Here is a 23,766-nt window from a genome sequence, read left to right as displayed (position 1 = left end):
AGCACATGCTCAAATTCAAGGCCTCCCTCAGTTCTTCCATCATTATCTCAAAACCCCAATGGCAAAAACAAACAGTATCTTCCTAACAATCTCCAATTTACATCATTTTCCAAGTGACATTCAAACCCTAGGAGTCATCATCCAGTCTTGTCCCTTTCTCGACGTCTCCCCCCTTCTTCCACCGGTTATTTCACTCCTTGATAATCCTGCTCTGCCATCTTCACTACCAGCACTCGACTCAAACCTCACCTCCCACCACAGGATCACGCCCGTGGCTTACACTGCTCCCTGGGCTGCCACTGTCCTCCCTTTCCAATCATCCTCGTATACAGCTTCTTGTTCGTAATCCCACCCTTGCTTCCCCCGCTCCAGGGCGTAAATCCGGTTGGTTTCTAACTCTGTGATCCGAGGTGCTTTGGGATCTGATTGTGGAATCAGTGAGGACAGAATCTCACAGGGCGGGTAGTGGGGGCAGAATCTTGCAGAGGGGAAAGGACAGAATCTTACAGTGGGGACAGAATCTATCTCGTGGGGGGGAAGGGACAGACACTCACGGTGCGGGGGGGAGACAGAATCTCACAGAGAGAGGGGACAGAATCTCACGGGGAGAGGGGAATAGAATCCCGTGGCGGGGAGGGGACAGAATCTCGCAGGGGAAAGGGGTACAGAATGTGGCTGCTCTCCGACTCCACAGGTCTACACGGGCCGCTCCCCTCCTTGCAATGCCTTTCCGCTCTTCTTACCCACATCCTCACCCTGCGTCAAAATCCACTCCAAACACCAGCATACGCATCTCTGCCAGCCTACCTAGCACAGGGCCGAGCACTGGCTCTGAACAGTATGCTTTTTATGATGATCTGAATTGTACTGTTTTTTATAGGGGAAAAAAAAAAAACCTATTTCACACTGTACCAAGTGTCTGGTACAGGCTGCCTTCAATGACAAGCAGAAAACGTCATTTCAATTGCCTTCAACCAGGAAGGCAAAAAAAGTAGGGTGACTGGAAGGCTCAGCCTTCAGGGGCTCGGTCATCAAGGAGCCTGTCCTGTCCCACCTGTTCACCTCAACAAACTCGCTTTCCTTGTGGTGACGAGACAGCCGCCCATTTCCAAGTCTAGTAGCAGGAGTTTTCCTTCTCTCTGTGTGCTTAAGATTGATTGATTGATTTGAAAGACAGAATGACAGAGGAGAGAGAGAGATCGAGATCTTCCATCTGCTGGTTCACTCTCCAAATGGCCACAATGGCCGGGGCTAGACCAGACCAAAGTCAGGAGCCAGGAACTCCATCTGATTCTCCCATATGGTTGCAGGAGCCCAAGCACTTGGGTCATCCTCCACTGATTTCCCAAGTGCATTAGCAGGGAACTGGCTCAGAAGCTGAGCCACTGAGTCTTGAACCAGCACTCATAGGGAATGTCAGTGTCACAGCCAATGGCTTAACCCACTGTGCCACAATGCTGGCCTGTGTGTGTGTGTGTGTGTGTGTGTACATGAGCGCATGTATTTTTTGTTTGTTTGTTTTTGTTCATTTTTTTGACTATTTGAAAGGCAGAGTTACAGAGAGGAGGCAGAGAGAGAGAGAGTCTTCCATCTGTTTCACTCCCCAAATGGCTGCAAATGCAGGAGCTGTGCCGATCCAAAGCCAGGAGCCAGGAGCTTCTTCCAGGTCTCCCACGGGGGTGCAGGGGCCCAAGGACTTGGACCATATTCTACTGCTATCCCAGGCCATAGCAGAGAGCTAGATCAAAAGTGGAGCAGCTGAGACTCGAACTGGTACCTATATTGGATGCCAGCACCGCAGGCAGCGGCTTTACCCACTACGCCACAGCACCTGCCCCAAGCGCTTGTGTTTTAAGAAAGATATCTCTCCCAGAATCCCCCAGCTGACTTGTAATATCGCATTGACCAAAAATGTGTCTCCTGCCCACGTCTACACTACGGGCTTCCCGGACTGACTTGGATCAATCAGCATTTACCCTAGGGCTGGATGCAGGACCACTTTTCCTTGAGTCCGCAGCGAGGGGCAGTGTAGCATCCAAATCAAACTGAGCTCTGCCAGCAGGAAGAGAAGAGAGCGGCTGCAGTGGAGGCAACCAACTGTGTCTGCCACCGGCAGGGCCAGGGTCCCGTCCTTTCCCCTCGCACGCCACCCCCACCCTGTGCTGGAACAGAAGGACACCCAGCAAATAGCTGTGAAATTGAGCTCAACTAGAAATTATCCTGTGGGGGAGAGGAAATAGCATGCATCACAATAGGGTGGCACAATTGCACATTTGTGCAGAGAAACCGGATGCAAAGCAAGTTCTCCGTCATAGAGAAGGTTTGGGAAGCTCTGGTCCAAGCCCTAGCCTGGGCCTGGCTCCCAGTTGCACAGACAGGAAGCAGATTTGCAGGCCAGAGTCCTGGGCTTCTCCCAGCAGGGGCCACCTGGGCCTTCTCCTCAGGCAACCCTTGTCGCACTGGGGCATGTGCTCCACCGAGATGCCCACCGGGCGGAAGTCCCAAGCACACAGGAAGCTCGTGGTGAGGGATATCAGTGCCTATCACAGAACCGAACATGGTAACGCAGGGACTCTCAGAGAGTGCGTGCTGCCCTCACTGGGGCTGAGACAGGGGTGCCTACAGCACCTCTGCCTTCCCCTGCAGGCCAACCAGCTCTTGTCCCTGCCTTCCACCTCAGCTTCCCAGCCCACTCTCCCAGGCTCTCTGGGCTCCTGGGCAGCACTCCTTACCCAAAGACACTTGTCTCCACCCGAGGCTGGGAAATGTACCAAGAACAACATAGAAAATCTACTGGACACAGCATCTCCAGTGCCACAGCCCCTGGGACACTATCACAGGTCCCCAAGTTCTAGCCCTGTGGAGTTTTGCATTTCTGTTTCAAACACCGTAGCTGGCGTTTCCTTTGCTAGAGAAAAGTGTGTTAAGTGCAGGCTACCGCAAGACCTCATTGAGTATGACATGCATCCAACGCTCAACATTGACTGACTAGAAGAATGAACCAGGGACCGGCGCTGTGGCGCAGTGGGTTAAAGGCCTGGCCTGAAGCACCGGAATCCCTCAAGGACACCACTTAGAGTCCTGGTACTCCTCTTCCGATCCAGCTCTCTGCTATGGCCTGGGAAAGCAGTAGAAGATGGCCCAAATCCTTGGGCCCCTGCACCCGCATGGGAGACCCAGAAGAAGCTCCTGGCTCCTGGCTTCTGATCGGCACAGCTCTGGCCATTGTGGCCATCTGGGGAGTGAACCAACGGATGGAAGACCTGTCTGTCTCTACCTCTCTCTGTAACTCTTTCAAATAAGTCAGATAAATTTAAAAAAAAAAAAAAAAAAAGGAATGAACCACAGGGCACTGCTGGTATTTGGTTTTGACCAACAAAAATGGCATTGCCATACAGTTTATCTAATATTTACTCGATGCCAGGCAACAGCTAAGGAGAGGCTGGACAAACACAGAGGCACAACCCCTGTCCCGGTGGAGCTTACAGTCTACTGCAGTAAACCACTGATTGTGAAAGCCACGTGAGCCCAGCCTCACAGCTGTAATTAACCATATACCCTGTAAACATTTGCATGTTTACTCCTTGACTGCTTTGCTAGCCTGTACACGACATCTTTGTGGGCGTCCTATTATACCAGCACGCGGGTCACAGCCCAGCAAAGATGACTGTGTCTCTTCCTTATCATACATGGCCAAGCACGTAGGAAAAAACACATTAGAGACCTGTTGAATTTATCGACCTGTTACAACATTCAAAGGCAGGTGCAGCAGAAGCATCGGGCAGACAGATCTGAGAGTCTCAAAAAGGAAGGATCAGGACTTCACTAATTCGGACTTTCTGATTTTGCTGACAAGGTGCGTTGGGTCTTCAGCAAGAACAGGTCTTTATACAGCATATAAACTATGGCACCCGGTGGGGAGAGGGTTTCAGGGGACCATTTAGAATACTTAAGAGAACAAATGCTTCTCAAGCACAATCTAGTATTTCAGAAACTGCATTTACATAAACAATTGGGACGCTAATTGCAAATCATTCTTATTTCTCTCCGAAAGCAGGATCCCCCAAGGATCTTCACCAGGCACTCTCTTAGCCTCATTTGAGTTACAGTGTTTACTCAGAAGTAATAACGGTGACGTTCTGGAAAAATATTTGGTAATTCAGACATTTTACTAATTTAAACTAATCCTCCTCATTAGTCTGCATTGTTGAGAATTTTCTCATTCTATTAAGAGACAGTATCAAGGGCTGCACTTACAGTAATAATCGCCACATTCTTTCACAGAACACTGTGCTAGCAGGAACCTAAGTCGAGAGGAGGGTGGAAATAGAAACCAAATGGCAAATGTGGGAGACCTGGAAGAAGCTCCTGGCTCCTGGCTTCAGATCGGCACAGCTCTGGCCATTGCAGCCATCTGGGAAGTGAACCAGTGGATGGAAGACCTCTCTCTGTAACTCTGTCTTTCAAGTAAATAAAATAAATATTTAAGGAAAAAAAAGAGCGGAGGATGGCACAAGTGCTTGGGCCCCTGCACCCATGTGGGAGACCTGGAAGAAGCTCCTGGCTCCTGGCTTCGGATCAGCTCAGCTCCAGTCATTGTGGCCATCTGGGGAGTGAATCAGCGGATGGAAGACCTTTCTCTCCGTCTCTCCCTCTCACTGCCTACAACACCGCTCAACTGTAGTCCAACAGACAACACGCAGATGGAGTCACATTCAAAGTCGGGGCAAACCACACGAGAACCCCTGATCTTTTGATTAACCTGATTTAATAAAAACTGTCAGTGAATACCACTGAGCAGCAGGCCTATTATCCATGAGGATGCTTCACAAAGTTCATGGAAAAATGGAATCAAAGGACAGGCTTATCTGGGTGTCAAAAATGGAAATCCATGTATAATTTCTTTCATAATATGTATTTTTCATGAACTTTGTAAAGACCCCTTGAACGCATGGATTTTGACATTTTTTGCACCAGAATCAACTTATCTTTTAATTCCCTTTGCCATGAACTTTTTGAAATGCCCTTGTGTTCTGCAGCATCTGCCTGCCAGCCAGCCAGCCCTGGGCAGCCGCTGCAGAGACATCAATGAGCTTGCACAGACTCTGCCTGTGTGTCTGGCCCATCAGTGCTCTGCACAGCAGCATGGAGATTTAGTAACACAGTGGACACATTCACGGAGCATCTTGAACTCTCTTGACACGCCAAATGAACAGCAGGCCCTGTCCCCACGCCAAAAGCCAACAAAAATCTGTCGCCGGCAAGGAGGCCACCAGGTCCCTCCAAATGTTGCCAAGGTCCCTGTCCAGCCTCCTTTGCAAATCTCTTAGATGCAGGCAGCCTGGTCATGGGGCTGGGGAGATTATGCTCTGAATGTCTTAAGAGATTAGTTACTTAAAATCCTCCACATGACTTCAGTCATCCCCGTTACAGATCACAGAGTAAAAGCCGCCTTGATTAAAGCTGAACGCCTATGCATTTGCAAAAGGCAAAATATGCAGAAGGAAACAAGAGTCAGACTACTGATGGGTGCAGCACCAGCCCCAGGACGGCAGGGGCTGCTGATTAACTGATGGTGAGGAGGCTCGTCCTGTGCAGTTCACACAAACTCACCATGAATACCACGCCGCAGCCCTCAAGGCGCGCACACTCCCTTCTTTTCCACCAAGGCAGAGAATGCATCTGGCCTGATCCCCAAATGAGGCCTGGCTCTCCCCAGACTCCAAATAAGGGAAATCACAGCTCCTCCACGCGGTGGGGTAAGAGTGGGAAGGCAAATGTTTGTATTGTGTAATGTTTTAATTAAAACAAAGACGACCACATGTCCTGGAGTCTCTTTCTCATCAGGGGCAATTTCCAGTCCCCCTCCCCCCCAATCCTCCCCCTGAGGCCCAGGCCACCACAGTCTTTTCCTCCTGGCAGAATAATTTACCTTTAAAATCACAGGGCTGGGCCTGGGATCTGTGAAGATTCTTCCAGAACAAAGCCACATCCAGAGGTGCATTACCTCCTGATCTACTTTCTCCCCTCTGCAAGTTCCCTGTTCGGAGGACTCCCTGCTGGAGGCGCTCACCTATTCCCACCGAGAGGGGGGGAACCAGCCAGGCAGGTGCTCCCCGCCCGAGCTGCCTTTTTTGTAGTGAAATAGCAGAAGACAAGTTGCAAAACTGCTCGGCAAGCTCCCTTTTGTACTGAGACATCAGAAGGCATCCTGAATCCGCCACTCTAAACAGTGGCACCAAGGGTCGTCCAGTTTTCCGGTGAGCCCGGAACCAATCTATCTGCACAATCACTCCTCTACTAAAATAACCGGCATGTCCGTGTGTGAGGCTGGATTCCCAACAGACCAGCCATCTTCAAGCCAACACACCATCACTGCCAAACAAAACGGACGAGGAAAACCAGAAAGGCCTCCCAGAAGCACAGCTGGCAAGGATTCCCAGGAGCAGCCCGCTCGGTGCCATGGCAAATTCCACCCCAGGGCCTGCAGACTTAGGGACTCACACAGGCCAGAGAAGCCCCCGGTTATCCTGCAGGAGGTCAACAGTGACCTCTGACACAAGCAGAGCTGAGTGCCTCCTTAGGGTTACCCCGAGTCTGGACGAGCTGGGCTGACACAGCGGCTGCTGGTGAACGGGCCCAGCTCAGGTGAGGGCCTGGGGCCAGGTCCCCACAGCCTCCCCTCCCATGGCTCCCGCAGGGACCTCAGGAGAGAGCTGTGCACGTCTGATGAGAAGCATGTCACTTCTCTGCTTCTCTTTTGTTCTGGCTTCCTAGAAAGTCAGAGCTAAGCATGAAATCCCCCCATTCCCACAGACAGACAACAGCCTCCGCATTCCAGCATCCAGGACTTGGTTATTTTCAAGAGGAAAAGATTGCCCTCCACCCACCCCCACCCTCACCCCACCCACAAGAACGTCTTATTCATTCCTAAAGGGGCCTGTATCAGTGCTCCCAAAGCAGGGTCTGGCTCCTGAGGAAGAGCTGAGAACAAAACAGGAAGAAAAGACATTAAAGAATAATAGGGGAGGAGGAGAAAAAAAAAAAAAAAAAGACTTACCTTAGGGATAAAAAAAGAGTTCCCTGATATCAGAGTGTTTTTAATTAACCGTGCTGTTTATTAAAGATTGGAAATACGTATCAGGTGACTCCTCAGAACGTAGGATTTCAGCTTTTAATTCTGTGGCATTTGAGATAACAGAACAATGAGTGCTTGCAGCAGGCACTCAAATATTTGTGGAAGGAACTGATGAAAAGCCGTTGCAGGAAAGTATTGTAAGTTGAGTCCAGGAGAACTGAGGCAGCCTTGGGCAGCCTTGGGCGGTCTCGGGCAGCCTCAGAGAGGGCAGCAGCAGGTCAGACTCTGGGTTCAGGAGCAGGACTGGAGAGGCGATAAGGGAACCCAACACCCATCCTGCCAGAGGAGCAACCATTTTAAAATCAGGCCCAAAGGGAACCATGCCAGAAACCTGCTTTTGCTCTGGGGTTTTAAAGAAAGTCACACAAGTGCATGTGAGAAGAAACCCAACACTCTGAAATGATAACCTTTCTACAGCTTCTGCAAGGCTAAAAGGGAAAAAAAAGTTCTCTTCCTCTGCGTGAAAGTCGTAAATGTTGAGCTGGTCGCCAGCAACCTTAGAGCTGCAGTCCAGATCATTCCAGAAGGAGGAATCAGTAGGGAACTGAAAACACCAGGGCCTGCTGGTTGAGTCCTGGCTGCGCCACTTCCAATCCAGCTCCCTGCTAATGTGCCTGGGAAAGCCGTGGAGGATGGCCCAAGTGCTTGGGCCTCTGCCACCCAAATGGAACACCCGAAGGAAGCTCCTGGCCCCTGACTTTGGCCTGGCCCAGTTCCAGCCTTTGCAGTCATCTAGGGAGTGTACCAGTAGAAGAAAGATCTCTCTCCCTTTCTCTCTGTAACTCTGCCTTTCAAATAGATAAATAAATCTTAAAAAAAAAAAAAAAAAAAAGAAAGAAAGAAAACATCTCATTTTGTTCTAATCTATAAATAAACAAGGACACTTGGGTGATCAGACACAACTCCCCTCCCCTAGTATTTATGGCTGTCTTCATTTTAATGAAGGCTTCATTTTAATTTAACATAATTTCAAAATTATAGGCAGTCAGTCAAACGTGAATGTGCCTAATTTGTTCAATGTATGTGGTTTTCAAAGAAAACGTTCACAATAGTGAATTATTCTCATTAAATAGGCTAAAATTTGAGTAGTGTTTTTGTTATGACCCTTGCTCTCCTGATACAGCAGGACAAAAGTATTCTGTTACATAGCTATTGAATGAGGCTCACTGCTCCCTGATGACTTCACAAATTACAGCTTCAACTAGCTACAAAATAACCAAATCAGTTCTGATATGGCCACGAAATTAAGTCTGAAAAAATAGTGAAGTAAATCACCCCTGTAAAATCATGGCGTTGAACAACATGCTCTGTATGACTCCATTTATGTCAGGAAAAAAAAATCTATATTTGTGTGAGTATGCTCATAGAGAAGAGTGTGAAAGGATGTATCTCCAACTGTATAGAATCTGCATGAAATCCAGTAACAGGCAGGGGAGGAAGAAAGGGTCACATTTACTTTCTGCACTTCCTACAACAAAATTACATTCACTGTTACCTGGGTCAAGAAATTGAAACTCAGCGCCGCGGCTCACTAGGCTAATCCTCCGCCTTGCGGCGCCGGCACACCGGGTTCTAGTCCCGGTCAGGGCGCCGGATTCTGTCCCGGTTGCCCCTCTTCCAGGCCAGCTCTCTGCTGTGGCCAGGGAGTGCAGTGGAGGATGGCCCAAGTCCTTGGGCCCTGCACCCCATGGGAGACCAGGAGAAACACCTGGCTTCTGCCATCGGATCAGCGCAGTGCGCTGGCCGCGGCGGCCATTGGAGGGTGAACCAACGGCAAAAGGAAGACCTTTCTCCCTGTCTCTCTCTCTCACTGTCTACTCTGCCGGAAGGAAGGAAGGAAGGAAGGAAGGAAGGAAGGGAGGGAGGGAGGGAGGGAGGGAGGAAGGAAGGAAGGAAGGAAGGAAGGAAGGAAGGAAGGAATTGAAACTCAAAAACTAAAGCAAACAAACGGAAGCTAGCATCTGAAGTTGAGGCCAGTACCCTATCCCCTTACTTCTGTGTATCACTCTGCCCCAAAGCACTTTCTTTGCTGTTTTAAATTATGACTTAGGGGCCTGTACTGTAGCATAGCAGGTTAAGCCTCCGCCTGTGACGCCAGCATCCCTTACGAGTGCTGGTTCAAGACCTGGCTGCTCCGCTTCTGATCCAGCTCCTTCCTAATGTGTCTGGGAAAGCAGAGGAAGATGGCCCAAATATCTGGACCCCTGCACCCATGTGAGAGGCCCAGAAGAAGCTCCTGGCTCCTGGCTTCAGCCTGGCCTAGCCCAGGCCATTGCAGCCATTTGGGGAGGAATCAGGAGATGAAAAGATCTCTCTGTCTCTGTCTCTCTCTCTCTCTGTGTTGTCTCTCCTATCTCTGTATCTCTGCCTTTCAAACAAAAAAAAAAAGTCTTTAAAAAAGTATGACTTATCAAATCTTCAGTGTAAATTAATATTTCCTAAGATGTTGCAAAATTCTATTCCTGGGAAGTTTTAAAAAAAAAAAAAAAGCAGACTGTGCCTGGCCAGGGTAGGGTAGGTGTGGTTGGACCTGCAGGGAAAGGTGACTGTTCAACTCCAGATGTTCTTTTCCTCTTGCTACTCCAAGTGCTTCCAAGCAAAGTCAATCAAGGTCACCAACACAACTATTAATGAGCAAACACCACTTAGGTTATCCAAGGTCCCTAAACCCAAATCAGCAGCTGGGATCGGGAACATGGCTACCTGAGAAATTCCAAAAACACCCAGCAGTGGAGACACAGGGCGAGGGCACCTAACAAGCCAGGCAAAGGCAGGCTTTGGTCACCAGCCACTCACAGCACCACACTGCTCTTTGCTTTACAGCTGGACTACATGAAATGTGACAATCACACCGGCTATCATCTAGGGAAAGCAGATTAATTACTCCTTAATAAATGCTGTCTATCTGGAAAACAGATTTCGAAATATGGGGCTCCTAGGGGAGAGGGAGTTAATAAAAAGGGTCCTTGAAACGTGGAAGTCAGAAGCCTGCCTCATGCCGCAGAGCCATTACCAGCGATGCCACAGGTGCCCAGTGCCCGGCTCAGAGCGGAGATGGTACTCTCACCATAAAAAGGGAGGCAGTGCGATAGAGGACAATGGGTGTCACAGGCAAAAAGAGAATTAACACCCAAAAAGAACAGCAACTTATGGCAAGCCTCAGCCAATTCCACTACATCAAAGAATCATCGTGGGAAGCAATACACAACCAGCATCCTATTTTCTTTTTTGTTTTGGGTTTTTTTTTTTAAGTAATTATCATTTTTTCTTTTTTTCTCTTTAAAATGTATCTACTTGAAAGGCAGAGCAACAGACAGAAAGAAAGCAAGACCTTCCATCGTCGGTTCACTCCCCAAGTGGTTCCAATGGCTGGGGCTGGTCCAGGCTGAGGTGGGGAGCCAGGAACTCCATCTGGGTCACCCACGTGGGTGGCAGGGGCCCAAGCACTTGGGCTACCTTCCCAGGCACATTAGCAGGGAGCTGGACCAGAAGCAGAGTGGCCAGGACTTGAAACAGCTCTGCTGTAGGAAATGCCGGCTTAACCTGTTCCACCACAGCGCTGGCCCCTGTTGTGTTAACAAAGGGGAGGCCTGGGGCCCTGAAAGTTGATGGGGTGGGGCCCCTATGAGAAGACATTGTTTTCCTGGACATACATTGTGGCAAGAACATCTCCTCTGACAGAGTGGATGAGTGCCCCAAGCCCTTTGCTCTGGTCTGGAACGAGGCCACCTTTCAGCTCCGCCTCCCAACCCCCACCTTCAGGCACTCTCAATGCAATCCTGCCACTCCTTGTAGGGACCCTCCAGGAGGCCCACCCACAGCTTCCTGGAACCTCTCACCTGTCTCCAGCCCCAGTCCTCATGCCAACCAAGTGCTCTACCTCTTCCCCATCCACCTTTTTTGGACCCCCACCCACAGCCACTTTTGGCTTCTCCACCTTCTGAGGTCTTCTCAAAGTGGCCCCTCCACCCCAAAGTTCTGGCACAACATCACCCTGCTCCCACTTTTAAAAAAAGCCTAGAATTCCACCTCTTCCAGAAAACCTTTCCAGATTGACTTCTCCCAGCTCCTGCAGCCTCCTCCTCCCTCTCCATGAAGCTGATGACAAGAACGCGCCTTGCCTCCACCCCTCCAACAGACATTCATCCTCAGAGAGCACATTGGGTCACTGTCTTCTGGGCCACAGCAAATTGATTTGCCATTTGTTCCACTGCTGGCCTCAGCTCATCTTCTCCAACCTGGAGGGGAAGGATAGGGCGGTGTCGCAGCAAAGCCACAGTGGCCTGGATGATGGGGAACAGGGCACCCCGGTGCATTCTGCTACAGGGTTAAACGAAGGTTAGGTAGAAGCTTTGCTTCACCTCTCATTATCATAAAGCCTATTAGAGAGCATTTTAAAACACATCTGACCACTTTGCAGCCTGGGTAGAGTTCATATAATTTAATCTTTGATTTAGGATCTTGCACTGCCCCGGGCTCATCATTCTTTTCTGCTGCTATAATTACAGATGGGGAAGACATGGCGACCAGGACGACTGCTTGGAAGCCGATTTCCAGAACAAATCCTTGTACTACGGTTTGTCATTCTTTGCCCTTCCAAAGGTGGCGTTCAAAAACTGAAACCAAAAGCCCACTTAGGAGCGGATTCCAGTTAAGGGAGGTCCATCGCCAGGGTCTTTGCCAAGTGTCTGCCGCTGTGGCCCACGATTTAGCCACGTAATAAAGGGTTCTTAGATGAGGGGACTCGGCACCATGTGATCTTCCACAAAGACAAGCTTGATTTTGATGCAACTACTCATTGCTTTGAAAATCAGGGGGCATTCATACACAGGTGTCTTACATTTCTTTCACTTAACAAACCCACCCTTTACAAGGAAGAGCCACGCTCACTCTGAAGCAGCAAGCAAACAGGTGTCTGCTCATGGCAATGAGGGACTCTCACATGAACCTAAAAACATTCATCAAGCAGTCGTAATTCACGGCGCACAAGGCACCAAGGCCAGGAGCTGGCTGGAGCCACTTCTTCTAGGTTCTGGTCCTGGGCCCAGTGGAAGCGATCTGGGTCCTTGGGATCCAGTCTAAGCCCGCATCCTAAACCCTTAGTCATCGAGGCTAGTTCTCTGCGAACCTGCATCTTCCCACCTGAACTGGTCCTTAAAACTGCCAAAGTCACCTCGCCAGTCTCTAAGGCCTCTCTCCCTCACCATTGAGACCGCTAACTCCCCTGCCTCTGCCTTATCAGAATGCCCTTCCCGGTGCAAATCCTGCCCATTCTGAAAGCTGAGCCCAGGTCCTCTCCACAGTATCTTTCCCCAACAACCACCACCTGCATGGAACGTTACTTTGAACTCTGCAGGAGTCCGCAGCACTCAGGAGGTATGTGAGCTGGGATAGAGAAAAAAAAAATTACATCTTAATTTCCACTAGCCTCTAAGTGAACTGTAATCATTCCTTTGCTTATCAAAGCAGACGACCACACAGCAACTCCCTAGTGCCTAGGATCTGTCACGATGGACATCACACATACCTTCCCATCACGGCACAGTCGATGCAGGGACCGCCAAATATCATTTACCCTCGTCACTACCCCAAAAGTAGCATAACTGCTAGACCTGCAGTCAGAGGCTGTGATTTAATTTAACAGGTTGTTAAAGAGGCAAATTGCTCGACCACAGATCTGTGTTTTAATATTTTGATGATGGCGATGTTTCAATAGAATTGGTTTTCTTTGTTAGCCTATGTATTTTTATCTCTGCATTTTTCAATCTTATGCCCAGAAGGCTTCTCCAGCCAGCAAAAGGAGCCATGGCACAAAAAAAAAAAAAAAAAAAAAAAACACCAAAGGTTAAGCAGCCCTGTTTGGTGAAGTAAAGGTGCCAGCTCTACAATCACACAAACTTAGATTCAAATTCAGGCTCTGCCAACTTCCAGTTCTTTTCCTTGAGCAAAATGATTCAACCTCCCTGGGCCTTGAATTCCCCACCCTGATCAAGGAGGCCAGGACACAGCACCCACTACCTCGTGAAACCATTCACTCATCCAGAAGTTAACTGAACAGCTACTTAGGTGGCGCCTGGCACAGGGCTGAGTGCTGGGGCTACAGCACAAACCACAGCAGAGATATCCTTCTGCACTTTCTTCAGAAGGGCACGCTCAGGAAAGTGTTTATACAGTGACAGGCCCCAAGCACCCTATAAACATTATAGTACTCACTGCTAAAACCACACCATGTAGTGTTTAATTATAGGCTGACTTACGCTTCCTAGGCAACAATTCTTGGCTCACATAGCCCAGGTCTTCCCAGCAAGGATTCCCAGAGGCCAGGGCCTGGGTTTCAGACTCCCGAAGTGGGCAGTGAAAGGACACAGGGCCCAGAACCAAGCGACTCTGGCTTTGAAACCCTGCTCTGCCACTTATTAGCTCTGGGACTATGGCAAGCCAGCAGCTGTCTCCCACCAATTTGCTCTCTCCTTTCCTCGCAGTAACAGAACCCCAAGTTTCCAGCAGGGCACACAGATCCTCAGAGTAAGGCTAATATTTCCCAGCCTCCCTTACAGCTACATAGGGTCACGTGACCTAGACCTAGCCAATGGAGCTGAAAGCACAGGTGTGGGTATAACTTCCAGGAAGTGGCCATGAGTGCACAAGGCCTGCCTTTCACAGATCTTCTTCCTCCTGATGGCTGGGACTGGAGTAGCTGTCTCGGACCCTGAGATGACCTTGGGAATGGAGGGCCTGGACATGGAATGAGACAGAAGGAGCCTGGGTCCCAGGCCCTGTGGAGCACCGTATCATCCTAGGCAGTAATTTACCATAGGGCAACTCCTGGGACCTCAACATCCCCATCTATTCCACAGTGACCACATGAGAAGTCTATTTGGCAGGGCTGCTTTGAGGACTGGATGAGCTAGGGCTTGCTTAGGCTTAGTGAGGGCTGCAGCCAGCAGAGCTGGTATGACGACTGTTAAGATAATAGCAAGAGTCTTGCCGTAATGCCACAGCAGGAGCACTCTGGGTGCCCACAGGTAGCTAGCTCAGTGATCCTCACAGTTCAGTGGCACCCTAGCCTGCCTAGCGCTTCCTCAGAGCCCTTGGCCAAGGTCCCTAGGAAAGGAGAGAGCCCTACCTCTGGGACAAGTGTCAGGACGGCAGTGTTGCCTCATTCATAAATCACCATCCTCGTCCCTTCCCTTGAAATCCCTTTGCCCGCCTGCCCCACACCACTCCCTCCTCTCCTCCGCTTCCTCCTGCTCTTCTGCCTTTGATCACCCCAGTCCCGCCTCTGAGCTCATGCCCATCACTACATCAAAGTTCCTGTCAATCTCTTTCAAAAGCTTCCTACGGCCTCTCCCCTGAGAAGCTGTCCCTAACTAACCGGGAAGTAAGTGATCACTTCCTCAGCCCTGTCCCCCTTGAACCAGAGGCTCCCCAAACTCCGCAAATGAACTTGGAGAACATCAATGAACATGACCGTCTACAGACTCTGCCGCGATGATCCGGAGAGGTCCCAATCACCTACACTTCTCACTGCTCACACTTTTAAAATCCAGTCCACCTTATGCGCAACTTCAGCACTGGTCCAGGGCGGTGGGGGGGAGGGGGGTAGTATAAACTTCATGGCCATGCAAAATGGAAATGTGCTTTCTGTGTCTCAGGCTTCCAATCAGCTCTCCCAGTGATTCCTTTCCTGTTCTTGCAGACTTAACCCCATTCTCTCTCCCCCACACTGTCACTGTCACTCACCCAGGCTGCTCCCCAACCTCTTTCCCACTCTCCCTCCCCATTCCCTCTGTTGCACACTCATGCCACAGTCACATCAGTCCCTCCTGTCCATCTCTCCTCTTCTGCCCCTCTGGTGCCACCCATTCTCAGTAGCAGAGACTTCTCTATTCTCATGGCTCAACCAGACACGGGCTCACAGAGGCTTTGGCATTGGAACAAGGGCTGTGGTGGCAGCTGAGTGGGTGTGGCACCCAGGACACCTACAGAAGGAAACGAGATACAGTGGTCCACAGGACAAGCCCAGTAGCTTCTGTAGGATAAAGACAAGGGCAAAATTAGTATCCCAACAGCCAGAACAAGAGGGACCTGACCCAAATCCCAGACACTGGCCAAGAAAAACCCAAGTCTAATGATAGTCAAGGAGTTCCCAAGTATCCCAGAACTTCCTCCCATGGATCCCATCCCAGATCTTCTCCCTCAAATCGCCACCTCCAGAGGCTGCCTCCTGTGCAGAGCAGAGTCTTGTCCAACTTTTGGCAAGCCAATTTATTTTCCAGGTGTGTGACCCACACAGGCTTACAACCTAGGGGATTCTTTGCTGTTTCACATTTGCACACCACAGTAACTCATGCCCCAGTAAGAATGCTGACGCGTGCATCGGACCACACCAGACGGCCGGCAAGCAGGAAACAAGACCCCAGCACGGGTTTTCTTCCTTCCCCAAACACCTTCTGCTTCTCTGGGGGCAAGAACACAGCAGCAAGGCCCCCTCCCCGGCCGTGCTAACAGCCATTGTGAGATTCCACCAGGAGGAGGGACTCCAAAGCATGCAATGCCCACAGTTCCGAACCATGCCCCTCTGCCCCACGCCTGGCCTCCAGCCACCGCCATTCCCCCTTGAAGGCCACCTTGCTCATTTTCCTCCTGGCATCTGTTTACATGGGAAGCAGAGTGGGGAGGGAAGATGAGGAGGACGGCGCCCGTCCAGTGCTGGCACTGAGCAGCCCAGAGAGAGCAAACAGCAGGGGGACCAGCAGGCAGCCTTACATTTCTTAAGCAGCCAGAAGAAACAAAAGGCACAAATGTCACATTGCCTTGCTTTCCCATTGGTGCTTCCTGGGCCTCCTCTGGGCCCCACCCTTGCACTCAAGCCTCTTTCCAGTCTTCGCTACACACCCCCGCCCCACGCCCAAACCTCCTGAGGGCTTTCCTTGTTTGTGTCCCATTCAATCCACATGAATCACTAATTGCTGATTTAAACCCAGACACCAAGCGAATGACACACGCACAGTACAACACGCACACAGATCCAGTGTTAGGGACTAGCAGATGGAGGGCTACCTGCCTTCTTTTTTTTTTTTTTTTTTTTTTTTTTTTGACAGGCAGAGTGGACAGTGAGAGAGACAGAGAGAAAGGTCTTCCTTTGCCGTTGGTTCACCCTCCAATGGCCCTACCTGCCTTCTTGACTTTGCCTGAACATCCAGGAGACACAGAGACACTCTGTAGACTGGGGTTCCACGTGAGTTGGCAGTGGAGGCTGGCAGGCAGGAACTCACACGCCAGTCCTCAGACTCACCCGTGCAATGACCTGGGAGAGCTAAAAGACTGCTGCCTGGGTCCCATCCCCTCCCCAGGGAGCCTGGTGTCATGGGTCTGGGGCTGTGGCCTGAGCATCACCAGTGATGCCAGCAGGCACCCAAGTTTGAGAACCAGCTTGAGTTCCAGCCGTGACTCAAGGCAGTCACGTATATCCTTACACCTTTTATCCTCTAAGGGTACAACAGCCCTTCACTGTTTTATGGTGATTCGGACGCTAGGATTGCAATGCATGTCCTCTAACTCCAAAGTCCACTATTCTCTTCGCATACACCTGTGACCTCCCGTGAGGGTTCGGGCCTGGGCGCCCTCTCCACTGCCAACAGATCACAGATAAGCTCCCTACGTGCCAGACTCCAAGATTTGGAAATGCAAAGACCAGAGGCAGAGGGTGGGGCAGCACTGGGGGCAGGGCGTGTGCTCCTGTGGGAGGTCTGGCTAGAGTTTATCCCAGAGGCTGGCCACTTCTTAGGAAACCACGCCTAAGGCCATGCTCAGGGGCAGGAGAGGAACAGACCGTGTTGGGAAGGGGGACGGGTGAATCTCTAGGGCCACAGCTTTTTCTCCCCTCTGTAAACACTCAGATGATCCCAAAAGCCATTCCTAATGCATGCCTTACCAGTCAGTTTCAATTCCTCCAGCCCGGCTTCCTTGCAGAAGTATGAGTGGTGCTTCCTTGGTAAGACATGTGACTGGCATCCTCAAATGCTGTTACCAGCCCAGAGTCCACAGAAGGTAGGGCAAAGCATCCTTCCAGCCACACCCCACTCACTGCCACTTCTCATCACAATGAAAGTGTCATCAGGATCATTGGACCGACTCAAGACAGAGGGAGATCGAGGGCGCCACTTCCCAAACCGGAATTAATGCAAGAGCGAACACACTCAGTATCCTGTTTCTAATACTGGAAGGAGCAGCCCACAAGCCACACCAAGTGCCTAAACTCTGGATGCATGTGCGCACAGATGGGGCACCTCACCCCAAGGCCCAGGGCAGGCACTTCAAGGATGGCAAATGGTCCCTTCTAAAGACAGCAGTATTCCCCCACATCCTCCTGGCACTGTATTCCAACCTGTGACACCCACCGGCCGCCTCCTGGTGTCCCCAAGGCCTCCCACTGATGGGAAAGAACCACAAGGAATTACAGGAAGCAAAAGCAGGTTAAACTTTCACATCGATCGCCCAGATAAGCGGAGCCACTTACCCAGCACAGCCAGACAGCTCAGCACGGGCAAGAAGCACTTCATGTCGGCAGCCGCCAGGAGCCCGGACGCAGGCGCTTCCTCTTCCCCCAGCACCTAATCTCTCATTTCTTGCACTCCACTCACAGCTCCGGAGGGCAGTTTTTAGAAATTGAACTTAACTCGGAACACGCAAGTGGATTAAAGGGAACAGATCAGAAGGAGGGGTGGGGGTGGGGAGCAGCAGTGGTGGCACGTGGGAAAACTCCCCTATGCCAAGAGAAGGGTCCGGAACAATTCTGAGGGTGCTCCAGGCTTCTGCCACATCGTGTGCCTTGCGGTTTCCACTGGAATTGTAGATTGCGCTGGATGAATCCTCAAGGAAAGGGGGAAATAAAAGAGTCTGAGAAAATCCTTTCATCCACTGATTATACAGAAATGTCCTTGGCTTGCGGGCGACAGTGCCTGCGATCTTCCTCATTCGGATTCCCCAAAAGGAGCAGGGTAGGCTTGATCAAAACCTCTGGCAGCCGACGCACCCTGGCTGGCATCCACTGCTGGCGATTCTTCATCAAACAGCCCGTCTCCATCCATGGTGGTGGGCCACGGAGCTGACACCTGCCCGAGACGCACGAAGCCGGCCGGCGGGCGTGGGGCAGCCCGGCAGCGGTCCCACGACGCCTGCAGACTGCTGAAACAAACACGGCAGAGATTTGTCAAAGGCAGACGCCACCGAGCTGCGCCGGACCCCTAGGTCCCGTTCCCGGGCTGGGACAGGTAGCCTCCGCGTTCTGACCTTGGGCAGATCGCTACCTGGCCCTCCGCCTTAGTTTGCCTATCCAGGGCAGAGCCTTCGTGGGGAACCCGATCGTTCCTGAAATACTTTCACCAAACGCTTCCCTCCTGGGATTACCCGTCGCCTCCTACCAAGCCCCGGCGCCGCGGGCAGCCCCACCCCCGGCGGGGGCACAGCGGGACGGCGCTCCGAGGGGCGGCCGTGGCTGTCGGTCCCACCCCCGGCCCCCGCCCCGCCCGTGGGAGCTCCGAGCGCGCAGCGTCCCAGGTGGCCCGCTATTGTTTTACCTTCCCGAGTGTTTATTTCACGCTGATTGGAAGCAAAAGAGCCGGGGAAGAAGGGAGCCCAGGGCTCCGCTTTCCGCCGCCGGAGCGCGGTCGCCTCGTGCCCGACCGGCCTGGGAAGGGGGTCTGGGGCCCGACCCCGAGCAGCCGCGGCCGGTCCCCCACGCCTCCCTCCCCGGGCCCAGGCCCCCCTCGCGGCCGCCCCCGCCCCAGCGCCGCCCGCTCCCCCCGGCCGACGCCTGACCTCGCCCCCGGCCCGCTCCTTCCGCGCGCCCGTCGGTCTGCCGGTGCGGTGCACGCCTCGGGAGACGCGCCGCTTCCTCCTCTCCGCCCGCAACCGCACCAGCAGCCGCGCTCCAGCCCCTCCCGAGTCCCCGCCCCTCTGGCTCCAGCCAGGCCCGCAGCACCGGGCGACGGAGCGCGGGCCGAGGGCGGCGGCCTCGGCTCGCGGCCCCGCCCCCGGGCCCGCCCCGGCCCCCGCTCCCCGCCCCCCGAGCCGCGCGGCCGGGGCCCGGGGCCGAGCGGGGGCGCGCGGGCGGCCTGGGGCGCCGAGGACCTGGGCTGGGCCGGCTCGGGAGACCCGGCGGCGGCGGCGCGCGAAGTTAAGCAGGGGCTCGCGCGCAGACTCCTGGCTGCCGGCGAGATGCGCAGGCCCTTCCCAAGCCCTTCCTGGAGCCGCGAGCCGAGGAGAGGGCGGGCGGCGCGGGAGCGCGTGCCCTCTCCGGGAAGCAAAAACAAAGCCCTTTGCTGGAGACTAGGGTCTGCTCGCGGAATGGAGCCCCAGCTTGGCGCTGCGCTCTGGGATGGAGTCTGGAGTTTGGAAACAGCCTGGGTTCTAACCCCGGTTCCTGCGTTTCCTGGCTGTGGCCGCTGGGCCGAGCTCCTCAGCCGCCCCGTGCCTCGGTTTCCCCGTTTGTTATATAGGGAAAGTCAGCCTTCCTTAATGGGGTTGTATGAGGCGTGCGTGACAGCGTCGTAAGGCACTTACTCATCCGCACTCAGGAAATCGCAGCTCCGGTTCTTTCGTGACTGACAGTCCTATGCAAGCAAGTGCTTTTTCATTCATTCAGTATTCACTGAACGTGCGGAACAGAGGGCCAACACAGCCACCAGGCGGCCAGAGCACAACAGGACAGGCCTGCCCTCGAGGCGCCTGCAGTCTAGGCGGGGGACACGGTGCGACAGGGGCGACGTGCAGAGTGCAGACTGTCCTGGCCCCAGCCTTGTGTCGTGGGGGAGGGGCGGAGTTGGTCGGGCCAGGTTCTGCTGAGGGGTTTCAAACGGAGACGCGGGTAGAATCTGAAGGCGCAGAGGCAGAGCAGGGGGCGGAGGAGGTGATACGTCACGGGCCCTGGAGACAGCTCCCTGGCAGGCCCAGAGTGGGGAGACGGCTAGACGACCCGGAAATCTCTGTGAGACCCAAATCCAAGAGAGAAGCGGAGCCGTGAGCTGGGGATAAATCGACCCCAGGGCCCTGGAGTGGTCTGTCTGGTGTGTGAAAAAAGACCTCTATGGACAGCGGGTGGAAGGCTGGTGAGGGTGGGGGTAAGGGGGGGGGGGCCAGGGCAGGCGCTGCCGAAAAGCCAGACAGGAGAGGGCGGTGACCAGGACCACCAAGGTAGCAACAGTGAGGGAGAGGAATGAGTGGGTGGTCTCCGTGTCAGGAGGCAGCTCTGCAGAATGTTCCAGCCCCAACGACTGGGGGCGGGATGCAGAGGAGACTGGATGCGTGGATGGGCGGCAGTGCCCAAGAAGCCATGGGGGGGGGGGATGCTCAGGGGGGCTCAGAACTCAGCAGGGAGCCATGGGTGTGTGTGATTTTCACCTTATTGGGCTGACGGCAAGTGGATTTAGTATGGAATCTGCCTATAATTCACTGATTTTGCATACATATTGCTTATATTTAAAACCCACCTTGTGCAGAGCAATGAAGATCATGCTAGGACTGACACAAAGTAGCTCTTGGTTTGGCCTCTCCCTTTCCCTGTGGCTATGAGTTTCTAGGGGGCAGGGTCTGCCGTTTAATTGTCATTTATCTCAAACTATGCTTGGCATTTGATCTGCATACAGTAATTGTACTATAAATACATCAAGGGAATCGAGCTGAATATTTATCACGTGCTTATTGTGTTGGAAAACTCCTCTGTGTGTTGTATTACCTCTTTCCCCCAAGATAACCAGCACTCTGGCATCTCTCAGCTTTTTTTTTTTTTTTAAGATTTATGTATTTCTTTGAGAAGCAGAGTTACAGACAGAGGGGTAGAAACAGAGAAGCAGGTCTTCCATCCTCTGGTTCACTCCCCAAATGGCCACAATGGCCAGAGCTGGGCTGATCTGAACCCAGGAGCCAGGAGCTTCGCAGAAGCAAAACGGACTACGCCACTGCACCTGCCCTCTCTCTCAGCTCTTGCCTGCCAAACTCCTGCATTTGTATATTGAGCACTTATTTTCCAGTGGGAAACACAGTCAATAAAACAAGTAGAGACGTGTGGGGTGAGGAAATGTTTGCCCGTGTGAGGCAGTGGAGGGAAGATCCTGTTCCCCGAAGCGTAGTCACAGAAGGCGTCTTATCAGGGGACAGGGGGCCTGGAGAGTTCTAGAAGAAAAGCATTCCACGATTAGAGGCCAGCATGTGTACCGCCCCCAGCCATGTTCCGAAGATAAAGAACAAGTTCATGTGTCTGAAGCATTATAGAAGAGAAAGAGGGAGGAATGCGATGGGAGACAATGCGGGGGTCCTGTCCTGTGGGGTCTTCATAGGCCCGGGGGCAGTTTGTATCTCTAGCTGCCAGGGAAGAGCAGAGCACAGTATCTGGAGTCAGAATAGAGGAGGGCACAGAGCAGGAGGCTCTCGCAGGCGTCAGATGATATGGCTTGGACTAGGGTCCTGAAGATGCAGGTGGTGAGAAGTCAGTGGAGTCTGGAAGCACATGGGAGCTAGACTCAGAGTAGGCATTTAGTCTAGTGGTTAAGATTAAACCTCAGTGTGCCTGTGTTGATGCTCTGCTGCGGCTCCCGACTCCAGTTTCCTGCCAGTGCACACTCCGGGCAATGGCGGGGATGGCTCAAGTAATGGCTCCCCGCCTGGTTGGAGGCCTGGATTTCCTGGCTTGGGTCCTGGCCCAACCCTGGATGTTGTATGGGCCTTGGAAGAGTGAATTGGTGGATAGGAGCTTGCTCTGTATGCATGTGTGTGTGTGTGTTGTGCCTCTCAAATATATTAATTTAAAAATTTTTGAAACAAAGGAGACTCAATGAAACTCTCCAAAGAACTGAATGTGGAACAGGAGATTAAAGGAATCTCCCAGGATCACTTCAGCCAGCATGGGAGCTCTCTGACCCCACCACGATGCCCAACCCCTCCTCCAAATACACCACCCGCTTCCTGTGGCCTCTGCCTGGGCCTCCGTCCCTGAACCCCTGCTCTCAGCTCTGGCTTCTCAGCTCGCTCACTCTCTCTCTCAGCCTACCCCTCAACCCGCCCCCAGGCCCCGGGCATCCTCGAGAACATTTTCCAGCCCTGGCCTTCCATCACCACCCAGTTGTGTTTCAGCAGATTCCAGCGCAGATGTCCACTTGTGGGGAACATCTGTGATAGCCGAGAACGGTGCTAACCGTTGGGTAGGGAGAGAGACGGATGCGACCAGGTGAAGTAGCCATGACACAGTGGCTCTGTGGGGCCCCTCCAGGCGCTCCTCGGCAGGCAGAGAATTGAACCGGGAAAGAGACTTATGAGAAGGAGAGGCATGGGAGGAGAGGAGGGCAGCCAAGTGCTCCCCAGCAAACTTGCCTGGGGCCCCGGGCGGACCGTTGGCAGCCAGCTCCCACACAGCTCACGTTTGCATTGGAAGCCCCTCCAGGACAGGCCTGGAGTCAGGTGCACGTCTGGGACATTCTGGGGGGACTCCTCACTCTTCTTCACCAGGGATTTCTCAGAGCCCCCAGGAGCCAGGCTGTCGCGCCCACACCCTCAGGAAGGCAATGCCACCCACAGCCAAGGTCCAACGTTGCCCTGTTTCCCACTTCTCCACACAACCTGGAAATCCTGATTTTTCTTGAAATGCTTGCTCATTTTGTTTATTGGGAACTACCATTTAAAAATAAATTAAGGGGCCGGCACTGTGATATAGCAGGTAAAACCGCACCTGCAGTGCTGGCATCTCATATGGGCGCTGGTTTGAGACCTGGCTGCTCCACTTCTGATCCAGCTCTCTGCTATGGCCTGGGAAAGCAGTAGAAGATGGCCTAAGTCTTTGGGCCCCTGCACCTGCGTGGGAGACCTGGAGGAAGCTCCTGGCTCCTGGCTTCAGATCGATGCAGCTCCTACCATTGTGGCCATCTGAGGAGTGAACCAGCAGATGGAAGACCTCTCTCTCTCTCCCTGCCTCTCCTTCTCTGTGTAACTCTGATTTTCAAACAAATAAATAAATCTTTAAAGAATAATAACTCTTTAAAAAATAAAAATAAATTAAGCACTGGGGTGGGGACAATACATATATTGGCTATAATCAAAGGCTAATGTGAAAACCACAAATAGTATAAAGGGGGAAAAAACCAGGGTGCCAGCCAAATGCTTTGACAACTGGAAGAAGGTCGAGGGCAAGGCATTTTGTCTAAAGGTAGGCAGACCCTATGGGTTCACAAGCAACCCATGTCAGGTGCTCTTTTTTTTTTTTTTTTTTTTTTTTTTTTTTTTTTTGACAGGCAGAGTGGACAGTGAGAGAGAGAGACAGAGAGAGAAAGGTCTTCCCTTGCCGTTGGTTCACCCTCCAATGGCCGCCGCTGCAGCCGGCGCACCGCGCTGATCCGATGGCAGGAGCCAGGATCCAGGTGCTTCTCCTGGTCTCCCATGGGGTGCAGGGCCCAAGCACCTGGGCCATCCTCCACTGCACTCCCTGGCCATAGCAGAGAGCTGGCCTGGAAGAGGGGCAACCGGGACAGAATCCGGCGCCCCGACCGGGACTAGAACCCGGTGTGCCGGCGCCGCAAGGTGGAGGATTAGCCTATTGAGCCACGGCGCCGGCGTCAGGTGCTCTTAATGCACTTAGA

At 52.5% G+C, this 23,766-nt stretch overlaps 1 protein-coding gene across 9 annotated transcripts in view; it reads right to left on the bottom strand.

The window, feature by feature from the left end:
* Positions 1-19,579, bottom strand: part of IGSF3 (immunoglobulin superfamily member 3) — a 94,914-nt gene extending 75,335 nt beyond the window's left edge. For 2 of the 9 annotated variants that reach the window (XM_089336981.1, XM_070077815.2), the window contains exons 1-2: positions 18,962-19,115; positions 17,661-18,325 (exon numbers count right to left, since the gene is read on the bottom strand). In XM_089336981.1, the coding sequence (XP_089193107.1) occupies positions 17,661-17,703 (43 nt within the window). In that variant the 5' untranslated portion in view covers positions 17,704-18,325; positions 18,962-19,115. Of the gene's footprint in view, positions 1-17,660; positions 18,329-18,433; positions 18,590-18,720; positions 18,862-18,961; positions 19,135-19,557 lie in introns of those variants that run through there. The other 7 variants (XM_051856122.3, XM_051856125.3, XM_089336984.1 and 4 more) reach the window with 6 other exon arrangements.
* Between the last annotated feature and the right edge of the window lie 4,187 nt (positions 19,580-23,766).

This window comes from Oryctolagus cuniculus, chromosome 7 (assembly GCF_051225735.1).
Source record: "Oryctolagus cuniculus isolate XC-2025 breed Fujian yellow rabbit chromosome 7, ASM5122573v1, whole genome shotgun sequence".
Classification (NCBI taxonomy): domain Eukaryota; kingdom Metazoa; phylum Chordata; class Mammalia; order Lagomorpha; family Leporidae; genus Oryctolagus; species Oryctolagus cuniculus.
This window is presented reverse-complemented; position numbering and strand designations above follow the sequence as displayed.